This window comes from Takifugu rubripes, chromosome 12 (assembly GCF_901000725.2).
Source record: "Takifugu rubripes chromosome 12, fTakRub1.2, whole genome shotgun sequence".
Taxonomy (NCBI): Eukaryota; Metazoa; Chordata; class Actinopteri; order Tetraodontiformes; family Tetraodontidae; genus Takifugu; species Takifugu rubripes.
This window is the reverse complement of record NC_042296.1, coordinates 4806949-4832872: the sequence shown is the minus strand read 5'-3', so window position 1 is coordinate 4832872 and position 25924 is coordinate 4806949. Positions and strand designations below refer to the sequence as shown.

The 25924-nt window shown below is 42.1% G+C and overlaps 1 protein-coding gene across 3 annotated transcripts in view; it reads left to right on the top strand.

Moving 5' to 3' along the window:
• Positions 1-25924, top strand: part of csmd2 (CUB and Sushi multiple domains 2) — a 152354-nt gene that overhangs the window by 31867 nt on the left and 94563 nt on the right. For all 3 annotated transcript variants that reach the window (XR_003890235.1, XM_029845027.1, XM_029845028.1), the window contains exons 4-5: positions 11710-11904; positions 14602-14809. Coding sequence is in view for 2 of the 3 variants with exons in the window: in XM_029845027.1 (XP_029700887.1) it covers positions 11710-11904; positions 14602-14809 (403 nt within the window). In the remaining variant the exon portion in view is untranslated. The remainder of the gene's footprint in view (positions 1-11709; positions 11905-14601; positions 14810-25924) is intronic.

Below are 25924 nucleotides of genomic sequence, written 5' to 3'. Positions count from 1 at the left end.
TCCTGTCTCTCTTTCACTCTGGTTTCTGGTTTGTACAAGGTGGCGAGGAGCTCATTTTAATTGGGTTTGCACTCTTATCCTTTTTCTTTGTCTTCTCTGAGATAACAGATACAAAACAAAGGCGATAGAGACACAGACACGCCTGCACAAAACACACACAGATGGAACTATTCACAAGTGCACTCATGGCTGAACACACCAACATAGCGCACGCAGTGAAGCATATGGGGGGTCAACTTTAGTTATGAATCTGTGATCACCTCCAGTGTTTGTCATGTTAGAATAGCCCAAAATGTAAATGCGGAATGTCCTTTCCAAATCCACATGCAAATGTATGCATGATGTAGAAATCAGCTAATTAAGCCTAAGAAGACCTTATGTGCTGCCTGAAACTATAATTGCACAAACAGTGAGTGAGCATTTTAGTGCAATACTACACTAATATGGGACCCAGTACCATAGCAAATGCACTTTTCATGTGTGTGTGTGTGTGTGTGTGTGTGTATTCTCTACATTTGCATTCCTCCTTTTTGGTTATTTAGGCACTTACATGTTATAAAAGGTAGATTATTGATTCGGGGTAAAATTTGGAGAGCACTTTGACGATTACTTCTTCACATTTGGGTTAATGAAACTCCTTTTTTTCCAAGGAGACGTGAATATTAAGGTGTTTCTTACCTATCTGTCTTTATTCTGGCATGGGCTAAAGGCCCTCAGTACACCCTGCCATTGCCACACTGACAGGTTGCGTACTGACAGATTCAACCTGCTCTGCATCCTAACAGAGCAAGAGCAAGGAACCTATCAAGAAAAACAAAGAGGCACTGCAAAAAAGTGGCAAGCCAGACACAGGAGTGATTGAAAGGTACTAAAAGAAAGCAGCGAAGAGGAAAAACCAAGGAGAGTTTTTTTAAGAGAAAAAGGTGACTTGCAGATAAGAGGTAAAGGATGATGTCTGAGGATCTTTTCTATTTTCCTCATCCCAGTTTGAGATTTATTGCTGCAAAAAGCGGGTCAGGTGAGCACACGTAGCAGCACACGGTACATTTGCTGTGCTGTTACTCATGTAGAACCACTTGTGCCTCACCACGGTCATGTATTTTTAATCCAATGAGCTCATCCACCCCAAAAATGCAGCAGAAACCAAGATAACTCGTCTCGCAGTGGCGTCTCCCCTAGCACCGCATTATTGGTGTTGGCTGTATAAAATGTCAGGCTCCATCTCTGTTACCTGCTCTGCTTGACTTCTATAAAAGGTTGCCGGTGTTATTATACATGCACATTCATGTGGCATTAGTCTAGCACGCTGATCTTGCCACTTTATGAAAAGTTGTAATTAAGCTCCTCGGTCAGCCTCATGTAAATGTCATCGGCTCAGCCCTCAGCGACGCCAACTTCAACGTAATTAATTCCAGCCTGACATAGCCCACATTGGGCAGCTCCTTGTAAATAACTTTGACAGGTCACCTTTTAAAACTGCACCTGTTTTCTGCAGGAGGAAGGTTAAAGTAGATCCATTTTTATGCAGTGTTCCGACCTCAAATTTTGGTGTTTTTTTTTTTTATTTTGGTGTGATCCCTGAATGCTTTTGAAGATTGACAATAACAATAACATTGTAGTTTTGGGGTAAATATAAGACATTACAGATCCCACCTGAGATTATTGGGAAGGTACCTGAAGGCCTCAGTGGAGAAGAAATAAAGCATGTTACTGCAGAAAAAGGTTATGAGATAAAACAAAAGGGCTGCAGGAGGGAAGAAGTTTTACAGTGCTCGAGTCTGCAGGAACTGTCCCAGCAAACAAAGTTCTCTAGGGCGCTTGTATATTGGACCGATAACAGTGGAGGGCATCGATGATGTCCTACACTATTTTCTAGAAGGAGCACAGGACCCCGTCTGTCAATTACCACTAAGTGAACACACATATATAGAGTAAAATAAAGTATTACTACACATTACCCTTGCCAGAATTTCTAACCTGATCAACCTAGAAATAGACTAAGCAGAGTAATGACCATTAGTCTTTGCCTTTCTTGCTTCTATCTCTCTTCCAATTGGTCCTGATGTATCTGTGTTTCAACTTTCTAAAAGATTCGTTCCCAGTCTCGGCTTCTCATCAGGATTAGCCTCGTTTTCTTGTCAAGGTTCTAACTCTCTTTCTTCTCCGCTTCCCCCATTTGTTTCTCTGCACAATCCCTGGTTTGGGTAGATTAGTGCCCGTATTGTCCCTGGATTAGGATGTCATTGTTTCTAAACTGGGATGAAGCGCGAACGTGTTTCCCATTATGGGTTTGTGTGCGGAGCGCGTTCAGTTGAGTTTCCTGTTGTATGTCGATTTAAGTTGGGTTTTGAACAGATAGAAAATGAGTGAGATAGTCACTAGGTGATGCAGAACTTGGATTTACATTTGTCGAAGTTGAAGATTCAAAATATATAATTGAGAGTTTTAGATATGCAGTTTTTTACAATATGTAGAAATGCATTTTCCTCACAAGATGGGATATTTGAAGGAACGAGTCCTTTATTAAGCAAAGGCACACACATGAAGATAATCAGGCTGTTTCTGTTCCGATTTTCTTCCGTTCTGACAAGGATGAAAAATGCCTGATTACAGTGCACATTTATCCTAGGAGACTATCCTGTGGTCTGAGGTGGATTAATAGTGAATTCTTCTCAATAATAGCTCCAAAAACTGAAATAGATTCCACATGTGCAGTTTGTGACAGCGTGACATTTGCAGGCTTATTTATTTCCTTCTGTTATTGGTAAACTGGTGTGAAGCTTTATCGATCCACGGAACATTCAGCAACAGTTCATAGTTAGGTTACTTTTCCGCTCAGGTGTTCTATGCAGTTTTCCCTAATTGGTTCTTCTCTATTGGTTTTCAACAGAATCACAGCACGGCTACATTCACCTGAATGACTTCACCACGCTTCCATTTATCACTGCGCTCTCAGGAACATAATATTTCACAGAGTCCGGGTTGAGCACATGTTGGTATGCGTGATGAAATACCCGGGCTGGGTATGAGCAGTAAGGATTTCATTCTTTCACGACTGCTTTAATCGTTATCAACCAAGCAGCTCCTTCTTGGCTACTGAATGCAGTCTTTTTTTTCCCTTCCACCCTACTATGTAGCAATATGTCAGCCGATGAGTATTGATCATTGCCAATTGGCAGTTTGCTCCATTCATCCCTTTCAGACCTTACAAGTGATTCATTTGTCAGTTCCCTAAATGTGAAAGGTTCTAATTAAAGCCGAGTGTTGAGGCTTTGAGTACACACAGCGTGTGTTAAAAGTCATGTTTGCAGACTGAATATGGGAACACTGATTAACCAAGTCATGAATTACAAAAATTACAAAGCGCAGACTTTTCAAAATTGCAGGACTAGATACATAAGCCGCCTGAGCATCTGCTCAAGTACACTGTACACTCAAGTGCTTTACCTTTATCCGATCAATACTCAGTCAAGCTGGTGGCATTTCCACTGTTTCAGTTGTTCAGGGTTGATTTAGCGGAAGGAACAGAGACAACAGGGAGATGTCACAGAGGAATAAACCACACTCAAATACCTTGACAAGTTGTTCGGTGCCGACATCCTCGTCTCCTTGTCTGCGCCACCTCTGCGCACACGCGATGTGATTGCCCTCAGGCTCGTATTCCAAATGCGCCATCACTGAGGCGTAAACCGAGCGCACACCTGTTTGTTTGGTGTTTGTCTTTCTCTCATCATTTGCCATGACTACTGTCGTACCCCTTTAGAGGCCTTAATTCGGGATTGTAATTCGGTGTGATGAGGCAAACTTGAACAGGGGAAAGTGTTGATTTTACAGTTTGTCTTTGTTAGAGACAAGAGAGTTCTCTACCTTTTTATTTACAAGCTATACGGTACATATGTGAAGCTCCAGAAAAATGTGTCACGAGTGATAATGAACTGATCACATGGTTTATTTATGGACTTGGATCTTGGATCGCCTCCAAATACCACTTGATTTAGCTGCAGCTTTGAGCACGGAGTGCTGCTCCAGCCGGCCGGGTGGGAAGGTGTGTGCATTTTCTCACATTTAATCAATGTTTGATAGATCTAACTTGCACACTGCCTGAATGATCAGAAGGTCTGAGTTGGCAGAAGATGTTTGGAAGTGACACCCCTCCTGGGAACTGAACCCCTAGAGCAGGGGTGGGCATCAAGGGCCGTATCCAAGCCAGACTTTCTGTCCTACAGGTAAATACTTTCACCTGGGGTTTCATTTACCTTGGTGAAAGCATTTCCTGCCTGGTAGGATGTAAATCCCGGCTTGAATTCAACCCTCGAGGTATGGATTTGACCTCCTCTGATGGGCAAGTCCAATCCATGAAGGCTGGTGTCTCAAGAATGTAATACCTCTGTGTTGTAAACAACTACATATTTGCAGAAAGCCGAGAGTGGGTGCATAGAAATATATTGTTTACTTGTGCTAGTTGCATCTTTAAGGCTCTATGGCGCATATATAGTTGTCAACGAGTAGGCGATGAAGCTTCGAGGACTTTTTGTTTCAATGAGTAGGCGTACCATACAGGCAGTGTGAATGGCAGTAAGCTGAACCATTAGATGGTAGGATAGGAAAACACTGAAAGAAAAAATCAAATGTCCGCTCTTCTGAAATATTTTGATATTTTTTGTGAAGCTTCATCCAATGTCTGCAAGTTCCAACCAGCTCTGACCTAGGTACAAAGTTTCACAAATTATTTTCAAGTGTACTACTACAACCTCAAAGGAGTTGAGGCTCGGATGTGACGGCAAAAAATGTGGCCAGGGCACCTCTCTGTATAATCCATCTGTTTTCTGTTTGCCACCGTTTATTCATAATTAGGGTCACAGGAGGTGCTTGGGCCTAAGGGCAACCATTGCACATATTTGTTTGTTACGCTTTATTAAAATTAGACACTCATTAGCAGTGTGACTCATGAGCTTATGGCACTGGAACTTGCACTTTTGCATTGTTTTCGACACAGTCACCTGTGGTTTCATGTGGTTTTAGTGCAAGATGTCTGATAGTTCAGCCGACAGTAAAATTCTGAGAGGATTTTTAGGTCAATCCCTGCAGTTATTGGTTCTACAGCATTAACTGCTTTTGTTTATTTGTTTTATACAATAAGATGAAACAGAGTTGTCACCCATCAAAGGCAACTTTATAAATTATGCCTCTGCAGTGCAGGTAGATGTTGAAGTTGCTCTTTTTTCCCTCCTCTGAGGGTTTAAATGTTTGATTCCACCTCTGCGTAGCATTGTTGATGATGAAAGAGAGAGAGAGAGATTCTAAACCTCTGGGTCAGGGGATGAACTGGATCGAACGTGTGGTAAGGAGAGTTGTACATTTTGGAAAGTTCCCAGGTTTATTGCGTTGAAAGGAATGAGGTGCACTTTCTTTCGGATTCCCCCTCAAACCTAAACATTTACGCATCGACACTTCCCCTTCCACAATCCTCTCTCTGGTGGGCCTTTACAGTTTCCAAGGCAACCTGGAGAGTGGAGGAGAGAGGCATAGTTGAGGAGTAGAGAGAAGGAAAGACAGGCAAAATTCAGAGAACATGACAATGACTGCTATGTCTTAATGTTTGCACTTGAAGACCGTTGACACTGAACAATATGTGTCACACACACTTAAAATGCCTTGTGTTTGGTGTCACACTTCATTTTGCGTCGCGTCTCATGCAATGAGTCTTTCGTTTATATAAGGCAAAACTGCATTTGCTAACATCCCAAGATGTCACAAGCATGCCAACACAACTCTAAATTGGTCAACTGCTTGAGCTGGAGACAAAATCTAGTCAATTTGTAGACGTCCTTTCCCAGGGAACTGCTCAGGCTATCTGGGCATGTAAGCTCACTCTCCAGTAAATGGGCATGTCTGCCTTTGTTTAGACGAACAACATTATGCAATCGTTGATTTGGCTATCCAGCCTGTGCTTCTGCAGTGTTTTTCAGCCCACTGACTTTTTCCAAGCCAAATTTTAGTTCTATTGTTCCAGTTCTTGTAGGTGGGAAATTTGGGTAGTTTTGAGTGGTTAATTAAAAAATGAGAGACCATAATGAAGGTTGTCTGAACACAACTGATGGCAATACATGGCTTTCTTGTACAGTATATAGTGTCCTGTGTTGAGTTTTTAAAACATCATGGAACTTTTCGCAGATTTTGCAGAATGCTAAAAGCTGCATGCTGATTCGTTAAATAGCACTTATTCAAGATCCTTGCTCTTGTTAACCTGTCTGAGACCAACTCTATGATTTTTGTTCTCAACGGGGGGAAAGAGAGCACCCTGAAAAAAAAGGGATTTTGATTGTTTCGGGCTTTTGAAAAAGGGTCGAAAGTTTTGATCTCTTCTCGGCCCATCTCTCACCTGTCTTTTGGCTTTCCTTGAGGTCTCGCGTGCCGCCTGCTACTTCATCGTTTAAGTCTCATATATAGTGAATTGGTGCTGAATGGGACATTATTCTGTTTTGCAGACATTGTCAGCAGCCATCAATTCTGTATGAGCTCTCTTTCACACCTCAGTGCCTCCCACATGACAACCTGGTCTTTTTTCCCCTGCATCTACCGCATGTTTAAATAAGGATACACAGAAACTATCCTCTGCTGTATTTGTATGCATCTCAGTGTGTGGTTCCAGGACTGATTGTGTCTGTGTGTATATACATTTGAGCTGTCACTCAAGCTGAAAGTTGAACTGATCTTATCCAAGTTTATATCCAAGAGTAATATTTATCCAGCATGCATGCAGCACCTTGCTGATGTGCTTGCTCTGGGATACTTCAGGGCTGGTTTAAATTTACGGCAGCTGGACTGGGCCAGGCCTCCTACAGTTTCAGAACCGATTTGTTTCTCGTGTTTTCGGAACCTTTGACCAATGATCAAATCTGACTATGCTAAGTTGTGGTAGACTTGAGTTAAAGGCATCTGGACTCTTTATGGGTGCTTGAAATCTTGCATCAATAAGGCTCCTTTACCATTATAAGTAAACTCTAATACATCATGGCAGGTTTTTGTAAACTTGTGCAGGAATGTGGACTGTAAATTTACAATGAGATAATGCAGTTGTCACATTGGTTATGGTTTGAATACGTGTCAAACTAGTTGAAAAGGGGATCAACTTATGTTATCTCACATTTTCTGCTAAATAACGGCCGCATTGCTGTGGCCTCTTTAGCTCACTGTACTTGAAGAAAATGTCAATCACATGGTGTCTCTACCTGGAAAAGGAAGGAGGAAGAGAATCACAAGCAAAGTTGAAGCAAATGCAAACTGAGGTCTGGAGGCTAAGCCATAACTGGCTAACTGTGTATCTGGTGCAGCCACACAAACAGTGCCTCCCACATTGGACCCACATATATGATGCTATGCATTACTTTGGTGGTAAACCAAGTTCATTCCACATTCCACAAGGTCTCTAAAGAGAACAGATGGGTGTTGCTATCTGTCGGCCAACCCATATGTAAGGAACATGGGGTATTGATTAGAGGGCTGCTTGACAAAGCAGAAAGTGCTTATTGAGCTAATGCACCTATGTGTTGTGATCGATCACGCCGTGTCACTTCCAAATGCCTGGCAGGAAGATGGAGAGAAAGGGGAAAGGCACACTTAAAGGTTGGTGGATAACTGGGGAGAAGTGTAAAGTACGATGTACTGAGATGAAATCAAAGGTGGGTGCATAAATTGCTCTTCTTTACCTAAGGTAAACCTTCATTCTCTTCTTACCTGGGCGGCAGTTCTCAATTCTGCACCACTCGCTTTTGTTTCTGTGGAAAGTCATTTCCAGGTGCTTCAGAATGGAGATCAGTCCCACTGAATACAGCAACATTTCTCCCAGCTCCCCGCCAACTATTTGTTTCTTGCGGTCTGCCATGCAATGTCACCCCCAACCACCTTCCCTGACCTTAAACTGCCACCCACACATTCTACAGACACTTGACATAGCCGACACATTGTGCTTGAATCAAGTGTATCGAGACAGGATTGAATTCCCAAATGCCATCTTTCATTGTCTTCACTTCCTTTTCTTGACCTTTCTCTAGCTTAAACATTTCCCTTTCAGCAAGTTTCAAGGACTCCATCGTCCACATGATCCTTTCGTGTTTGTTTTTTTTTATTCTCAGAGTATGCCTATGTATCAGTACTGTATGTTTGGATGTGAGCAGAATATACATTAATGTTTCACATCACTATTTTTTTTATCATTGGTAAAAGATTCTGTGAAGTCCCTAGATGTCCCGAGACACCAATAATATGCATGTGGAATGGATTATATGGAAGCAATGCTTTGTTTTATTTGGGTGTATGTTTTTATTAACAAAGCAAAAAAGTAGCCATTAAACTTCACAAAGCTAGTTGGTTGTTGCTCAAGCTAGCATATCCATGTTAGGAGCCGCTTTTATGTGAAAATAATATATTATTTAAATTCATTTTTTTAAGGAATTCCTTATTCCTTTTGGCAATGACAGTAATTTTACTTTTCCACTTTGCCACAAGCCTCTTTTGGATAAGTTAGTTATAAGAACATAGTTATAAGAATGGGCCTTGTCTAAACCAGTTCTACTAACTACCCTCCCTCAAAACTGTTTTTTCATTTGCTTTCACACTGATTAGTCATGGGGTGGTTCAGGAGTGACGTTGGCACATGCATTTCCACTTGGCATTTCAGCCAAAAAATTGGCATTAGACAACATGACCTGCAGGTAAAATATTGTCTGAATTTATTAAACTTACAGTGATAAATAATATACAGACAAAAATGACATCAAGTGATATTAATTTATAATTTCTTTATTGAAAATTAGGCTACATAAGATAAAGGGCTGTCAGTTGACAACTGTATAATAAATGTCACACAAATCCTGAAATCAAATGATGTCTGTTGATGCTCAAATGACGCTCAATGCATTTGAAATATAGGCATTATAATAAACTGAAACCATCTGAAAAAAATCCCCTAATGTGTTTCTGACTTATATTGTTTAAGCATTTTCATTGTAATAAAGTGTGAAGGAGTCTGTTTACAAGTGACATAATAAACAGCACTTTTTACCGTCTTTGAAGAACCGGAACAGTCGGCATTTGACAATTTTAACCATCAATCACCTCTTTAACGAGTGAAATTGAGACAGCATTCTTTCTCACAAAACACACTTTACGGGAGAAAAAAACATTTGCGTTTAGCTAACATTGGGTAATTATTTTGCCAGAGCGAAGACGTTTACTTGGTCAAATTTTGAAGATTAGGCATGATTACTAAACAGCCATACACAAGAGAAAAAGCCTCTAGCATAATAAAGTAAGCGTGGAAAGGGTTTGCCACTCAAGATTCCAAAGGCAGGAATCCTGCATTGCGGGAGGAGTTAAAAGAGTTCTAGGACCTATGGTCAGAGGCACTAAGAAATACCCAAATCCATCCAATCCGAATGTAGAAAAAGGGTTTTAGGAATCTTTAGTTAGAGAAACTGCAAAATCCCTCCAGTGCAGCAGGGACTACAGGATCCAGCTACCAACATGGCATGCTTAAGATTTGACAGAATATTTTGTGGAATTTTTTTATTCTCACTTTTTTTTTGCTGACGATTCAAGGATGATGACGTCTCCAAAGAGGAGCGTTCTTCACAAAAGGGTCAACGGTCATCTCGCAGGAGACACCATCTCCTTCCCATCTGTCCTTTGTCCTCGTCATGAGCAATGAGTGAATATGAAGCTAAAAGGGAAGAAAAGGAGGAGGGCAAGCAGATGATGTAAGAGTGGGAGGTGTGATGGATGGCAGGAGCTCCTTGTTCTCGGTGTGTATGTGCTTGTGCACATTTGAGCGTATTCACGTGCTTCCTCTGGAAAGGTGTGTGGTGATGGACGAGAGGCATCCATTGCCGGTTCAGCAGTGGAAGTGCTTAAAGCATCTGGGCCCCAGGGACGGGTCATGTCATAGTCCCCCCATCCTGGTGACTTATGGACCTGCCATGTTGAACACACCAGGGCTCCTCCTGTGGGTTTGAATTTGCGGAGATGGAGGGGTTGTAATATAATAGTCCACGTGATGACAGATACCAGACCCCCTGGAAGAAGCATGCCTCTTTGTTGTCAACCAGAAAACATTAAGAGCTTCTCCAGTTTGCTCCGAAAGTGGGGGGGAAAAAAAGCTTCAAGTATAATTTGAAATTATTCTGATAAATGCAGGTCTGAGCAGGGGAGAGAATTAATGCAGATTAATGTTATGTTGCCCTGCAAGTATTTGAGCTCGTGTTCCTCATTATTTTCCTGCTCCCTTGGTGGTTGCCTTTTTTTCTTCATTCCTTTTATAACCTTTTTATACTTACCCCCTGGATCTTGGAATGAATGGAAAAAGAGTGTGGAAAATAGCATAACTACTTAAAAACCACATTTGTCTCTATCTTTGTCTTGTTTCTCATAAAATTGTTCTTAAACTATTTAATAGTGGGGACCTGAGTACACAGTAAGGCTATTTTGGCCAGGCCTTAGAAGGGCTATTTGATGGTTAAGACAAGCATTTAATACTTAGCATTTTGTTCCGATGTTCAGAATTGGGGATAGGGGGATCATGGGGATGGATTATGTCAGTGAGAATGGTCAGAGAGAAATACTAATGTGTCTTTGTTCTCATTTACAACTTCTAAGGTCTGTCTGAGGTTCAAGACCTCTGGTTTATAACAATGTTAGGCTTGGAATTAGGTTAAGGTTAGGGTTAAGCATTTAGGTGTGCTCTACAGTGTAATCCTTTATGTCGATCATGCTTACAAAGAAGTAGTAGTATGAGTGTGCGTGTGTTTGACAGTGTTTTAACAATTTAATTCTCGACTCTATGCCTTTACAATGCGAAGAATTTACAACCATATTAATTACAGAATGCATACACACAGACACCACATGGCTGTGCACAGCATTTTGTTTCCACAATCAGTTGTATTGCAAGAAAAGCTAGTCGTGATTCTCTCCTTGGGTCTTTGTGTCTCCATTCCTACGTACCACATTTATAATTCAGTTACATTTGGTGCTCACCGAGTGGACTAAAGTGAAATATTTTGCACTGTACTTATTTAGGTCAGGTAATACCTCGGATCCAGCTTTGTAGAATATACTCATTGAAAAGCATCATCGATCTATCCCACACAGAGTTTGCAGTAAACAATTTCTAGCTTAGGAATGATTGACTATAAAAAATGTATTGTAAGATGTGCTTTGAAGTTATTAATAAGGGGGTTTGTGCACATAAAAGAGGCAATAGATATGAAAACGACCACTGTGCGATAAAAGACAGACATATAACGCTCTTATTACTCCTGGTCCTATATTGGCTTCCTACATGTTCCTTTGGGTTTATGAAAATTTGGACATACTCTTTACTTGATTGTCTTCATGAAGCTGGATAATTTTACTCGATATGTTGCATGTAGGTGCCAGTAAAACTGTGCAGCTATAGGGGCCATTCTGTTCTCCTCAGAATTCCATCCAGCCCCCGCTGTGAGACTGAGTTCCATCCAAAGTCCAGCACACGTTCTGGCCAACTCGCTTCCCAGGTGGATGGGGAATGGGCCTGTGAGCTGGTTGATATGCTGCATTTGTCTTTGTGACTGAAACAAACTATGCCGACTACAGCTAATGCTTATTGTAGTGCTTTGCTGGATTTGCCTTTGATCAAACCCTAACAGTATGTTTTCTGCCATATTTCCTCAGCTCTTCCCAGCTACACATGCGGAAATCCAGGAAAGCTGCACAACGGCCACCAGCAGGGGTCCACGTTTAACATCGGGGACAAAATCCGCTACAGCTGTAACCAGGGCTACGTGCTGGAAGGTCACACGACCCTCTCTTGTCTTGCGACTTCTGCTGGTACCGCTGCGTGGGACTTCCCCCTTCCATACTGTAGAGGTAATCAACAAGGTTCTTCAGTATAAATCTTAAATTTCTGCCTTTTTTGCAAGATTCCATCAAAAGCAGCAAACCCAGTCAATACGCTGTTGCATTGATTGCATCTGCTGTGAAATCGCATCGTTAGCACATCAGCAAATCGATTGTTTCCCCCCTGATTACGCATGCTGTGATCCACGAGGTTCTCTGAGGTTATCATGATATCTTCCTTACAGTTACAGGACCTCATGAGTTCAGGCTCTCTGTCAAGTGCCTGTGCCAAGTGTCGATCCTTCGTGAGCTACCAACACCCCTGCAGCATGACGCCAATCAGCGTGTGTTGTCACATCACAGATAAACACATTGTAATCATTTTCCAGGGTTTTGCGCAGCCTAGATTGAAGATGTTGCCATTTGCTGAGGCTATGCACGTCACTGGAATGTGAGTTTACAGGTTCAAGCGTGTCCATTTACCATGCCCGCGCGGCCAACTGTTTGTGCGAGTGTTCCCGCCGAGTCCAATGCTCAGACACTGTGCCATCTGCAACCGAGCCGGGAATCAGGAAGCACACACACAGGAGCACACATGGCTGATCACCACACGCCAAAACAGTCCCCATCCATCCAATGACAGCCCCCCCCCCCAAAAAATACAAACATCTCTGTAGAGAATGAACCCAGAGAGAAACGTCAAAGAAAAACTGCCTTGAACAGGATGAAACCTTGAGCAGAACCCAGCTTTTATGGCGAGACCCATTGAGTCTGCTATAGAGAAAAAGTGTGGTGGGAAGGAAGAGAACATATATCATATATCATACCTGCAGTACATAACAAAAACAAATAATGAATAATTTAGATGCTCCATGTAATTGGAAGCACCCGCCCCCAAAAGAAAACTAAACATTCCCTCCCATTTTTCTGCCTACAATAAAAAACTACTTAATTCTGACCACACATACCCTCTTCCTGCAATTGCTCAAGTATTAAGGAAATGATTATGCCATCTTTTCAGCACAAATTATCCACCAGCACCATTTAGAAACTGGCAGTTTCCCATTATTAATTGAGGTCTCTCATTTCGACATACAGTAAAAGTCAGTGTTAGCACCCGAGTGCTCCTTTATAATGTACTCAGTAACCATGGCTAATTGTAGAGCCTCCGCATTCATAGTTTAAGTCTTCAGGCTCTGGACAAAGCCAATCCTTTCCAGCTATCGACTTCTAATTTTCTGGTAATCAATTTGTTTAAAATATTTCAACCTGATTTGACCATTAGCGCCAACTCCGCTAAAGCGCTCGCCATTTTCACGCTGGGTTTCATTGAGTTTGTGAAATATCACGTTTTGCTTTCCACTGTCATCCTCATCCGCACGTGGCACAAAATAAAGCCAGAAGGAGAGAGGAGGACAGGAAAGTTTAGAGTCAGAGGCTTCCCTTCAAGTGTGAAGAAACTCTCCTGTGTGGAATATCAATGCATTTGCTCATGCTTTCTCTTTTCTTTCACTCCCTCTGCAACGATCACCTGTCACCCTTCTGTTTCCTCGTTGTCCGCCCTCCCTCTGCTCCTTTTCTTTTGCCCCATCCTTGCTCGTCACCTGTCATCGTTGCTTTCACGCCGCTCTGTTGTGGTTTTTCCTTCCATTCAAGTTCACATCCATTCACACCTCAGGAGTTTTCGTTTGTACGCGCACTCCTGCAGCCTCCCTTGGGTGGGGTGGGGGTTACCGTGGTGACAGGTAACAGGGATGATTGACAAGGCTTGGTACGGATCTCCCGCTCTGCTTTGAAAGACAAAAGCACACCTTGGGGGATGCCTACTAATGAACACCGCACCACCCAGGCACGGAGCAATAATGTGCCATGTTTTGATGTGTTCCCTCAGTTTTCATGCACACACTGGTTTAAAGTGTAGATTTGCACACATATAGATCACATAAAATTCAGTACCGTGTCCCTCACTTGCTAATGATCGCGTAAAAAACCTGAAAAATATGAAGTGTGGCTCATGGCAGAAGCATGAGTATCGTTATTTTTATCTTCCAATTTGAATTGTGCATTCGTTTCATTGGATTCAGCCATTCTTCGAACAGGAAAAGTCTTTTCATTGCAATTCTTCGGACCCTCCATGCCCAAATTAACGCCTCCAGGTTAATTATATTAACAAGTGAACCTAGCATGCATGCTGGGAGCAAACCGGACATGGGGAGGAGGAAAAAAACCCCACGCAGACCGAAGAACAGAAAAACGAAAGGTTACATGGAAAGACCCTGCCAACACAGTACCAAGAACCTCCGTGCTGTGAGGCAATAGTGCTAATGACTGCACCACTGTGCTGCAATCTGCCTAATTAGACCTTTTTTATGACATTTTGTGCAATTGCGGAAGATACCAATGGTTTTTGCAGCGGCTGTGCTTTATTATTAATAATGTTTGTTGCTAGTACTCGTTCAGTACTCCTATCGGTACACCAGTTGGTATCAGTACTCCTTGATGAAACATCTTAATACAGAGGGAAAAAAAGGGAACGTCAAGCAGAATCTTAATGAGCGCTTATGCCCTTTAACTGGTGCTAAGCTGCAACCTCTGGCTGCGTTTAATCTGCTACTACCTTGTTGCCACTGCTTTTGGATTTTCAATTACCTCCATCCCTCAAGTCTGTGATTATCCCCCCCCCACGCTAAATCCCTCTCTAAACGTTTTTCTTTTTACTACCTACAGCCGACGACGGGTGTGGCGGGACACTGCGGGGCCAGAGTGGGGTGATCACCACCCCTAATTATCCAGCTGAGTACAACAACAATGCTGACTGCACCTGGACCGTGCTGGCCGAGCCAGGAGACACCATCGCCCTGGTGTTCTCCGACTTTCAGCTGGAGGACGACTATGATCTACTGGAGGTCAGCGGCACTGAGGGATCTTCCCAGTGGTGAGTGGTCAGCCTGCAGCAAGCTAATGAACGCTAATGAAAGGAAGAGTTTCATCCACTTTTTTACCTGCTGACAGGAAGGAATGTGATGCTCCAATACGAAAATCGATCATCGATTCAGTCATCGACTTCTTTTGATATCTTTTTCAAAACTCACGTGTTTGAAAATGTTCTTTGAGGAGCTCTTGATTGCTTTTTATTGTCAGGGTTTATCAGATTTAATTTGAACAGTTATTTTTGCTAACACCCTCACCCATTCTCTCAATTACACAGTTAACGCACAAACACACATGCTCAGCCCTAATGATGAAGAGGTGGGATATTCTGGTGTCAGTGTGGGTCTCTCACCATCTGTAGCCGCTCCTCCTTTCCCTGACAACTCTGTCAGTGCAGGAAGTAATTAGCGAGCTCCATTACCAGCAGCCAGACTATGGCGCTGTTTCAGTCACCCTCACACACACTCCCTCTCCTGCATCCAATTAAACTCACAGTTCAGCCCACCCAGACATGTGCACATGAGTATTCATATTTTGTTGTATTTGTAGCAACACATGTACTTATTTGTGCTTCCCGATTGTACATATATTTCTAATATTAGCATTAATGGTGTGCATGTGTTGGAAATAGGTGGATGGCCCAGATATGCACCCAAAACTTCCTTTTTTCGTTTAATTATAAAAAGGTTTAGTTTCAGAATAATGATAGAGTGGAGACATTTCTGACAGCAATAAAAACAAATAGGTCTTGAATCCACAGGAAGTTTGCCAGCAGGGACAACAAGATTATTCTGCAAGTTAGAGTAATTCATGGAACACAGACACAGCAGGAGTATAGACAGCTGATAGTGAAACCAGGCTCAGAGAGAATACATGAGTGGGATTGTCGGGAAAATAGTTTAGTGCAACAACTGAGAAGAACTGATCAACTGATCACTTTCAGAACATGAAGCCTAATGATACAATTGTTTTTCTAATTTCTGGTTTGCCAGTTGAGACTTTGTCTTCTCTCTCCTTTAAATGGGGGCTTTATATAAACATTTTATGAAGTCTAAAACTGTTATTTGCAACACACTGTCTTGTGATGTTGGCACCGATAGTGGTTTACCTGTGGCACAAATACTACTTTATTTGTTATTTCCTGTTTACGGCCACAAATTCCTGGTTGGGGTCACAGGGACTCTGGAGCTAGCTGTCCCTAGGTGTGAGCCAGGAATATATGTATCTGGCCACAGCTGTGCATTAGCATTGGCTGGTGACCAGCTCGCCCTTTCATTTCGTGTGTAAAACAGAGGGCTGGGAAAGTGCTATCGATCAATTCCTGACAAACATGTTGAGGAGTCCGACAGAAGAAGAGGCTTATGGTCAGGGTCAAAAATCAGGACTGTCTGATTGATCTTGCACCGGTAAAATGATCTTGGGTCAAGTTTGTTGTTCATGGATGGGTCTCTGTGGCAGGAAGGGAAGTACTAGAATAAAAACTGTTAATCCCCACAAAATCTCTCATGTCCACAAACATTGATTGAGTGAAATTGACCCTTGTTTTATTTGGTAACCATAAAACTATGTTTGTACGCTTCATTTTGTTTGATACCCCACTTACAATATTTGCATTGCTATTGATTCTCAATCTAGTTCGCATTCCCTTTGAGGGGATGCAAGCAGTACCCGATGTTTGATGATGCTTATTTAGCTCCTTGTTACCAAGTGAAACTCACAGCTATTGCGCTCTTAATTGTCTTTGGCAGTTGTCTGTTTTGCAAAGCGCCGCGCAGCACTTTCATCTGCTAGCCTTAGTCCCGTGAGATGCTAAAAACATCCCGAGCACCAGCCTAGATGCTGTAAATAGCAATAATACTTAGAAGTAAGTAAATCTGGAGTTGAGAGACTAGAAGCCTAGCATAAAGGAAGATAGAATAATTTGAAATTTCCATTACAATATATCACAATTTCCAACATAAAACTTTTGTGATTCGTTTTTTCTTTAATTATTTGTGAGTTTGAGAGTGCAGTGGATCTCGAGCCCAAGAGTTAGCTCCTCACTTTCAACATGAGTCCTTGTGGACTTGAGCGTGTGACATTTAGCGAACATCCAGATTATCCCTGCAGTGATAATAGGAGTCGGCGCGTCGCTAACCTTGGAGGAAGTGTACGGGGATGGTATGGGTGTGCACAACAGCGAGGCGGCAAGATAAAAAAAAAGAGAAGATGAGAGTTCAGATCTCTGGATGTAATCGATCCGCTGTTGGGTTGGTTCACCTGAGAGTCGGCGAATGATCTTGCACACTTTTAAGTCCAGGAGCTTTCTTCTCTGGCTTCCGATGGGAGTATCAGCAATATCAGTATGTTTCAGTTTTGTCGAGATAAATGCCTCCACGCTTTCTTTCATCTTTTCAAAGATATTTGGAAAGTCTTTTCATGTCAGGACACATGAGATTGAAGTCTGACTCTCCTGCAGCTCAGGTTCACCTGTTGGCTCAGATGATGGGGCCACTGGTGTGCACAGAGACGAATGATTGCTCTCACAAAACTCAGTATATTGCACTTGTGTGGATCCCATAACCTATCACTTTGCTTGAAGTACTTCCTGGAACGAAACAATCACGAAAAGAAAATGTCTTAAACCTTTACGTTAACCTGGCAGAATGGGAACGCCTGCTGGTGCTCGGCCTTCATGAAGACAGTTTGTTGTATGTCTGGGCTCTAAAACAATTATGTTCAGCAATTTAAGGCAGAGTTTTGGCATCACTGCTGTGGCCCGTCACAGAGATGTATTTAAATGGATGCTGTGTCATGGCTGACTAAGCTTATATTCTTGGCATTGTTGTTAAATTCTGCTTTTTATGCATTTCTTGTGCTGTAGCCTGTTTCACCCATGCCAAGCTGTGGGTTAAAGGAAGTGTTTTTGTGCCGGAGCGTTCCTGGTAGTTCACCTCGAGATTACGAGTCTGGTCACGTCTTGGATGTGCTGTTTTTTCTCCCTCTCCCTGTCTCTTCCAATTGTTCTCAAGTCTGCTCTCTCTCCTTTTCTGTCTCCCTTTCTCTGGAAGTTTGGTCTGTCTCCAAGGCCAGTGAGCCTTTATAATGTAAATAATGTATATGGGCATCGATGTATATTTGTAAGGATGGATTCTTTTTTCATATGCATGAAGTTTACCATGTTCCGATCTCGTGAATCGTGTGTCAGCTGTGTATACAGATGGCTACTCCTCACAACAGGCTTGGTCTCACCATTCTGGTCAAAATGTTATGCGTTTATCTTTGGCGTCATCTAAAACTGTAGTTGTGACAGTGTGAGTTCAGGAAATCCATAGCTGCCTTTGCCACTCTTCGTGTCTCTGTTTGTGTGAGTCGGGATTTATTAACAGCTGCACTTAGTTGAGAACTCAATCCGCTCCGCGCCATCGATCAAAATTTCGGTTATGATGAACTTTGCGCCACCCGTCATGAAATGCTCTGCGGGAACATTATCTGCAACACCTGGCGCTGCGGCACCGCCCAGGTCCACAATTTGTTACCTGCTTTGTCACATCGATCAGGCCGAGTGCTGGAAGGAAGGGGGGGTTTGGAGTGCAAAGAGCAAGGTTGGTGAAAATGAACCCAAGATACACAACATATCCTGTCAACCTCCCTAGTTTTCCGTGTGTGTGTGTGTGTGTGTGTATCCACAGCATAACAAGCGAAACATGGAAACATTAGGCTAATTACAAATCATTAACTGTCAGTGATCACCTGTGCTACGTTAATGAACAGCAGATGCAGTTAGCTGGGTCGCGTTCAGACCAACCTAAATAATCCAGCTGAGGCAAGTGTTTTCGTAATAGCAATATGGCCGGAAAAGCACGTCTAATTGTGTTGCCTCCTAGGATGCATGCTGCCGTTGTATGATCTCCTTATGCTGAGTCTAAGGTTGTTCGTCTGTCACGTGGGCCCTTGTGGAAACGTGGACCCGTCCAGGCTGTGTTCCACCAATGGAGCCAGGGGCCTCTAGCAACCACACATGGGTGACGATATAAAAGGATAGATGGAAGATGAAATAATGTATTTGGTTATTTGCATGACCATACAGTCAAGAACAAAATCAATCCTGCATGTTTAATTAGTGTTTCTTCTTTTAATTTGTCATATTTTTCCAAACGCTATTGATACTGTATATTGAAAATGTTCTCCTGCATCTTCCATCAATCCTTCATCCACAGCTTTAGTCTGTCCATTCCCATCCTGGGTCAAGGGCTGCCAACCTTCCCTCACAGCTCTCTGTCACGGTGTGCTCAGAGATGGATCACGGCGGTTTAGCGATTGTCTTTGTGTTCCATGCTTGGCCAGCGGCAGATATTTCCCGCTGAATCAGTGCACCTTGAACCTTGACACCCCCACCCCCACCACCACCACCACCACCTCTGGTTGTTTAAGAATGTGTTTGAGGCAACGCAATATGTCCCAGAGGACGGCGAGTGATTGCACACCAGTCAAATAATCAATCACTGTAATTAGCCGAGATGGAGCAAAAGGAACGAGGGAACCGGGAACCGCATGAAATCAATTGGGCAAAACACTTGGAGGTCTGATGTAAAGGACATTGCTGTGCCAATTAGACTGTAAAAACAGCAAAAGCGCACTCAGCCTGTTAAAGATGCATCTAATTTTGCAGCGTTTGTGCGGCTCTGCATGAAAAACCGGCTTAGGAGCATGTCCTCTCAAATGTGTAAATGCCAGGACTGTCAAATCTAATGTATTATCACAAGATGATGGGGAGGCAATGACGATGCACGTGCAGCCTGTTGTACCGATCCTGTACGATCCGACCTGAGCGTGAGACACTGTGTAAAAAAAAACCCAAAACAAAACAAGAACCCACCGCAAACTGGTTGGTTTCGATTTGACGAGACCATTAAAAAAATGAAAGCACATAGCAGCTTTGGAGAATGCAACAGCTGTGATTCATTCATACTTTATATCCACCGACACCACTCAAACACACCCATGCACACACACATACCTGCATTGTGAAGTTTCTGCTATTAAGGGAGTGAATTGACTGACATGTCTGCAAAAGCTTTTACATTACAAACACTGTCAGGTGCTTGTAAGCTTTAGGAAGGAAATTTCCTCAAGTGTCAATCAAGCGAGCGCTCTGAGCGGCACAAATACACCAGGGCATACACAGGAATGCTACAGGCTATGCTTCGTATGTGCATTAGCAGAGCAGTAGAGCTGCGTGCAAAGCTGATGTCTGACCTTAAAGACAGCTTCACTCTCTTTTTGTGTTTTTTTATGTTTGTTTGTTTTGTTTTGTAACAGAGTAATAGCGTTCCTTTAATTTTGTCAGTCACATTCAAACCTCTGTGGAACAAGGAGATGTGGTGCTAGACATATTTAAACTGAGACTTTTTGTTTCTTTAATATTGAAAGGAAGTGTTGAAGTATCACTCGACTGCCTTCAGAACAAAGCGAGCCAGAGCATTCAAGAGAAACTAGAACACGAGCAAGGACATAGAGCGAGGAAGGGCTCGCTAGTTTGTAATCTAATTCATCTTCTTCTGTGTGTGTGTGTGTCTGTGTCTGTGTCTATGTGTGTGTGTGTGTGTGTGTGAGATAGAGAGAGAGAGAGAGAGAGAGAGAGAGAGAACATCTACTACCAGGTACTGCTGTGTTTGTGCATACCAAGAGTAGCACTGAAATACGCCTCAGACCAGCGCCCTAACCCCATTAATCAGGGTGAGGCCACCTTTATTTTATATGACAACAGGCCATCCTGAATGTGTTTACAGAGGAGGCTTTATGGACTTTGTGAACCCTCCTTGACCAGCAAATTCAGGCTGCATGGAAGCATGTCTCCATAAAACCTGTGCTCAGCTGCACTAATAAAAATAAAGACGGACATCCTGGAGCTTCGCCGTTGTCATCAAGGCAGACGTCCCCTTATTCTGAGGGCTTTTTTTTTACATATGAATCTTTCACAATAAGATAATGATGTTAACATAACCTTCGGGGTTTTTGACTCTGAACACTTACAGTCTATGAACTATTTGCTGATTAGCTTCTCCGTTCAACTCCATCCGTCCATTGTCAACCTTTTACCGTGGTTTTATCAAAAAGTTTTGCATCACAGAAAAGCTGACACATTTTTTTATTGCCTTTTTAATACACTTTTGAGAGTTTCTCCAATAGACTGAGCCATTCTTCTTCAAGGATTATTTTGAAGCTAAACTGATATAGTGGTTACGTGATCCAGTAGCACTTGTGTGTAAGTGGGTTTTTGCTTGGTAGAGATTTTTCGCGAGCGCCGCAGAGGTGTCAGCGGGATATTGATCCCATTGCACTGAAATCTTACTTAATGCCATTTCCCCACCGACAAAATGAGAGAAAAGAACAGACAGCAGCCCAAATAAAGAGCAGTTTTATCTTGACAAATTGAAATAATACGTTAGCGGTGACTAGTTTTATCGCAACTGACTTTTAAGTCACATACAGATTTAATGGGCTATGTAGTTATTTTTCATCAACTGATACCTTACCTCATATCTATTTCAGTTATTAGACTGACTGCTTCTCCCACTGTTTATGTAATTGGGCGGCCTGTGTAGAGATCACTACCAAAAGCTCGCCGGGGTTAGCTTAGGGGACAGAGTAGAACAAATCTCTTCATATTGTATTAAATAATTAAAATAAGGGATTAAGCTGTTGTTGGACTTGTCCAGACAGTATTATCAGCCTGCCCTGCTTGGCTGTATCGCAGCAGATCAGCGTTGCTAATATCAACTTGTTATTAGCTTCACTACCCTCTCCGACTGGGTGATAACAGGGGATTATGGCAGGTGCTGTGTCCGTAGCTAATTGCCATGCTGGCGTAAGCGATATCCTTTGGTCACACAACAGAAAGCCAGAGTTGCACTTCATGAAACAGCCGGCTATTTTATTGTATTCCTGTTATACATATTTTAAAAAGAAAGAGCTCCTAAATGTTAATTGACCTGAGTTTTGCATTACGCTCTGGAAATTTGAGTGTTCTGCTGATTAGTGTTGGTAGTTTTCTTGTGTTAGGGTTGATAGCATATTGCTGGTCTGGCGTGAGATGCTCCACGTCCTCAGCGTCTGGTTTTGTTTACAATAATGATAACAGCTTATACATACGGGGTAGGGTGCGTATGATGAAGAACTTATACGAATGAAAGTTAAAATTTAAGGAAAATCTTCATTCAGAAGTTTTGAATGGAAATTCCATGGTCGGTGTGTTATTTACCATAGAAAAAAAAGCATAAAAAGGTTTTAATTGCTACTGTTCTTCTTTATGACAACTAATGGGACTTGGCTACATCAAAGCTAATAGGGTTTGATACTCATACAGCATCCTTTTTTTTTTTTTACAAAAAATAAACAATTTAATTTGACTTTTCTGTTCTTTCATCTGTTTTTGCACTGACCAAAAAAACGGAGATCCATATTTTCACGCAACCCTTCTCAGTTTCTCCCTTTGGCCTGGTTGCCATACTGTTTGTTCCAGACCTTGGCTTGGTAAGGGCTCAGGAAGCCCCATAGCAGATTATCACAGGCTTTAGCACTGGTCCTGACATCAAAGGTACAAGGAGAGAGGAGGGAATAGCGGAGGAGCAGCGACACAGGACAGCAAACACTGGCGCCAGTATGGGCGAGGTTAGAGCAGGACATGGAAGCATCCAGAACAAATTGTCCTGAGCTCCAGAGGATAAAGAGTCATCCACACAGAGACAGGTGCTGATAAATGAGCAGTCGCAAAATGCAAGTTAAATACAGTTTAAATCATGGGTACAAGATATCCAGATCAGACAAGGTCAGAGCTGGGTTCTTCAAACTGTTGGAAATTTGGTTTCATTTCTTATCCGAGCCTGATCTAATCCCACGTTGACCTTTTAACTGTTGCATACAACAAGCATATTTGAAGCAGGCTTCATCACTTATTAATGTTTAGCAATTTTAAGTGTGTAAGTGAGGTGGAGAATACATAGGAAACAGGCATTACCCTGCAGAGCGGAGCAATGGGTGTTGTCTGGTTCTAATTTAAAATGGATTAGTAATGATGAAAGATTAATCATCCCATGGGGGTGCTTAGATCATTATGGATGGAAAGACTTGTGTTATCATTTAATAAAGAGATTTTTGTTACCGTTCTGCATGGAGACCAGAGGCTGGAAACTATGTGCATGGAACATGCACTCTTATGCCACACTCAGCATGTGCTTATATGCTGAGTGTGGAGTTTAGTTAGTTAGGGCAAGGAATAGTTGTATTTTGAGGAGTTAAAGTAGAAATTTGCTGTCATATAAGCATCAAAAATGGTTTTGTACCGCCACCAGTTTGCCATACTTGGTGATGACGAGACGGTAAGTTTATGAATGGCACCATCCCAGTATACACCACCAGTTGTCTTCTAATAAAAACTTTGACTTTATGCTCTATCCTGGTAGATGCATCTACTCCATTTTATTCAGTAGCTGGCAACATGCACATGTCATTCAGCCTATAAATGGCACAGTTTATTTTGGATAATGTTCCATTAAACACAACATTCTATTTCAGCTCCCTGGTCTGTTAACTTCATGAGACATTTGACTTGACTGAACAGTGTTTTCAAGCCCCAGGCATTAATGTTCACCCCTGCAAACACTGGAACATAGTTATTCTCAGCTCCCACCAACGCATGATTCAGCAGAGTTAGCATTGTTATTATTACTGATGCAAGTGTTGCTGTCCAGCATCTATTTAATACACAATTAAAAAGCAATTTCTACATTTAATAATGATAAAATATACCAAAAACAAGTTTAATTTCAAAATGGAACAGTTTTAACTTTAGAAGGGGTGACCCGCGGCTAATGAACATCCCATACTGTGGGGAAATTTTGATGTTTTGAATGAAGCACTGCCTGGGAAGAACAAATTCATGACCAAAACTTCAAAAACTGTGTAATCATCTCTCATAAATCCCCCCCCCCACACACACACACACTTCCCTCAGGCTCCCCCAAGCAGGCAGGTGTTCACAGGAGTAGTGATTTTGAGGCTAATTATTAAGCAAACACTGCAGCTCAGGGAAGTGTGTGGCAGTTCCCAGGACAGAGGAAACCTGAACACACACACACACACACACACACACACACACTCACTCACTCAAGTACACCTACACTGATATATTTTTAGTTAGGATGTTACAGTGCACCATTTATTAGCTATAGCTAATTGTGTCCACTGGGATTGTTTGTTGTTATTGACTGAAGGAGGAAAAACTTGCAAGCCTCCTATATAATGCTGTTCCTTCAGCTCCTTTAATCTTTTTGGCCTATTACAGCCCGCCAGAAATTGACATGTAATTCATATTGAAGACATCATTTGTGCCCCTCCCTTTCACTAATGGGTGCTATAAAGACATTTATTCAAGACTGTAACGTTTCTGTCTTCTGCCATTTCCATTGTGCATCTCTGGATTTATTTTTATCTCTGGTCCATGCGCTTAAATCGTGCTATTTAAATCGCTTCTGTCACTTGAAGTTATTGCTATCCACTGGGCATTACATCTGAGATGTCATATCATTTAAAATATAGCAGAAGTTGGTGTTCAGACAAGTCTTGAGACTCAAGACTGGTAAAAAAAATGTCTTTTGATTATTCAGTTCAAGGGCACACTGGTGTTGTCACATTGTATACTATCACTGTTTCCACATTAGACTTGTTTCTCGCTCACAATGTTGTATAAGAAGACTATAAAACCACAGGCAGTATGCACTTTTTGTTGATGTATCGTCCAGTTTGACCCCTACGCCCCCCAGTGGAAATCTAAGCAACAGCGCCCCCGGTGCATTACTGGTGTACTGCATTTAAAGGTGCATTTTAAGTTGGCTCAAAAAAGCACCCCAGAGTTCTGCCAGGAATATTATTGGACTCAATAATAGAGACAAGAGCATGTTGTTGACAGCTAAAATAATCCAGGTACCCATAACTCACATCTGCTAGGAAGGAGAAGGCGGAGTTCAGCATGACGGGCAGGCGTAAACTTCCGGTGAACGTCACGGTTTCCTTGACGATCCTGCAATGGTTTTGACCTTGATTGAGGAGGAATATCGACATCAGGCGAGGCTAAATCTCAGGGCTCGTACCTCTTACTCAGCATGGCATCATGCAGCATTATACTGTATCACTGCAGGCTGTGTGTGTGTGTGTGTGCGTGTGTGTGTGTGTGTGAGGGAAAGCCTAATGCTGATTGACGGCTGACAGAATACCTCTGTCATGGTGACAGTAATCATATTCAATTCACCATGGAAAAGCTGAGTGTCTGTCTATCTATCTATCTATCTATCTATCTATCTATCTATCTATCTATCTATCTATCTATCTATCTATCTATCTATCTATCTATCTATCTATCTATCTATCTATCTATCTATCTATCTATCTATCTATCTATCTATCTATCTATCTATCTATCTATCTATCTATCTATCTATCTATCTATCTATCTATCTATCTATCTATCTATCTATCTATCTATCTTTAATAAAACATTAGAAAGGAACAGCATCAACTGTTCGTTGACCTTGTTTTGTTGTGCCAGTCACATGACAATAAATTCTCTTGCAGGCTGTGTGTTTCTTGGGGGGGAAAAAGCTCAAAAGGCAAACATGGCATCACTTTTCTGTCGTTCATGTTCAGGAATATCATGAAGATGTGGAATGTACAATAAGGGGCTCGCCTCGTGACATCTCTGCTGTGCGAATCCCTTCGATCTTAAACATCCTGTGGTCACATCGAGTCCCTCCAGTATCTTTTTAGAAGAGAAGATCGATGTAAAACATGCACACACTGCGAAATCGCCGTGTCTTTATTTAGATATACTCTTATAGAAGCTGTATTAATTAGTGAATGTCATCCTGTTCCTTCACTGAATTCCTAAATAAACTGATTTCTTTCCTGTCAGAAGCGCTCTGTCCACATGGCCGTCCCTCCAATCTGTTCCTTTTTTTAAGTGCTTCCTGCTTGGGGCTCTGATATTAATGGGACATAAATTAAAGAAAGCGCTGCCATTGGGTTGCTGCTCTACCAATTAACCTGTGTGTCTGCTGTCATTACGGTTCCTTACCGCTTTGAG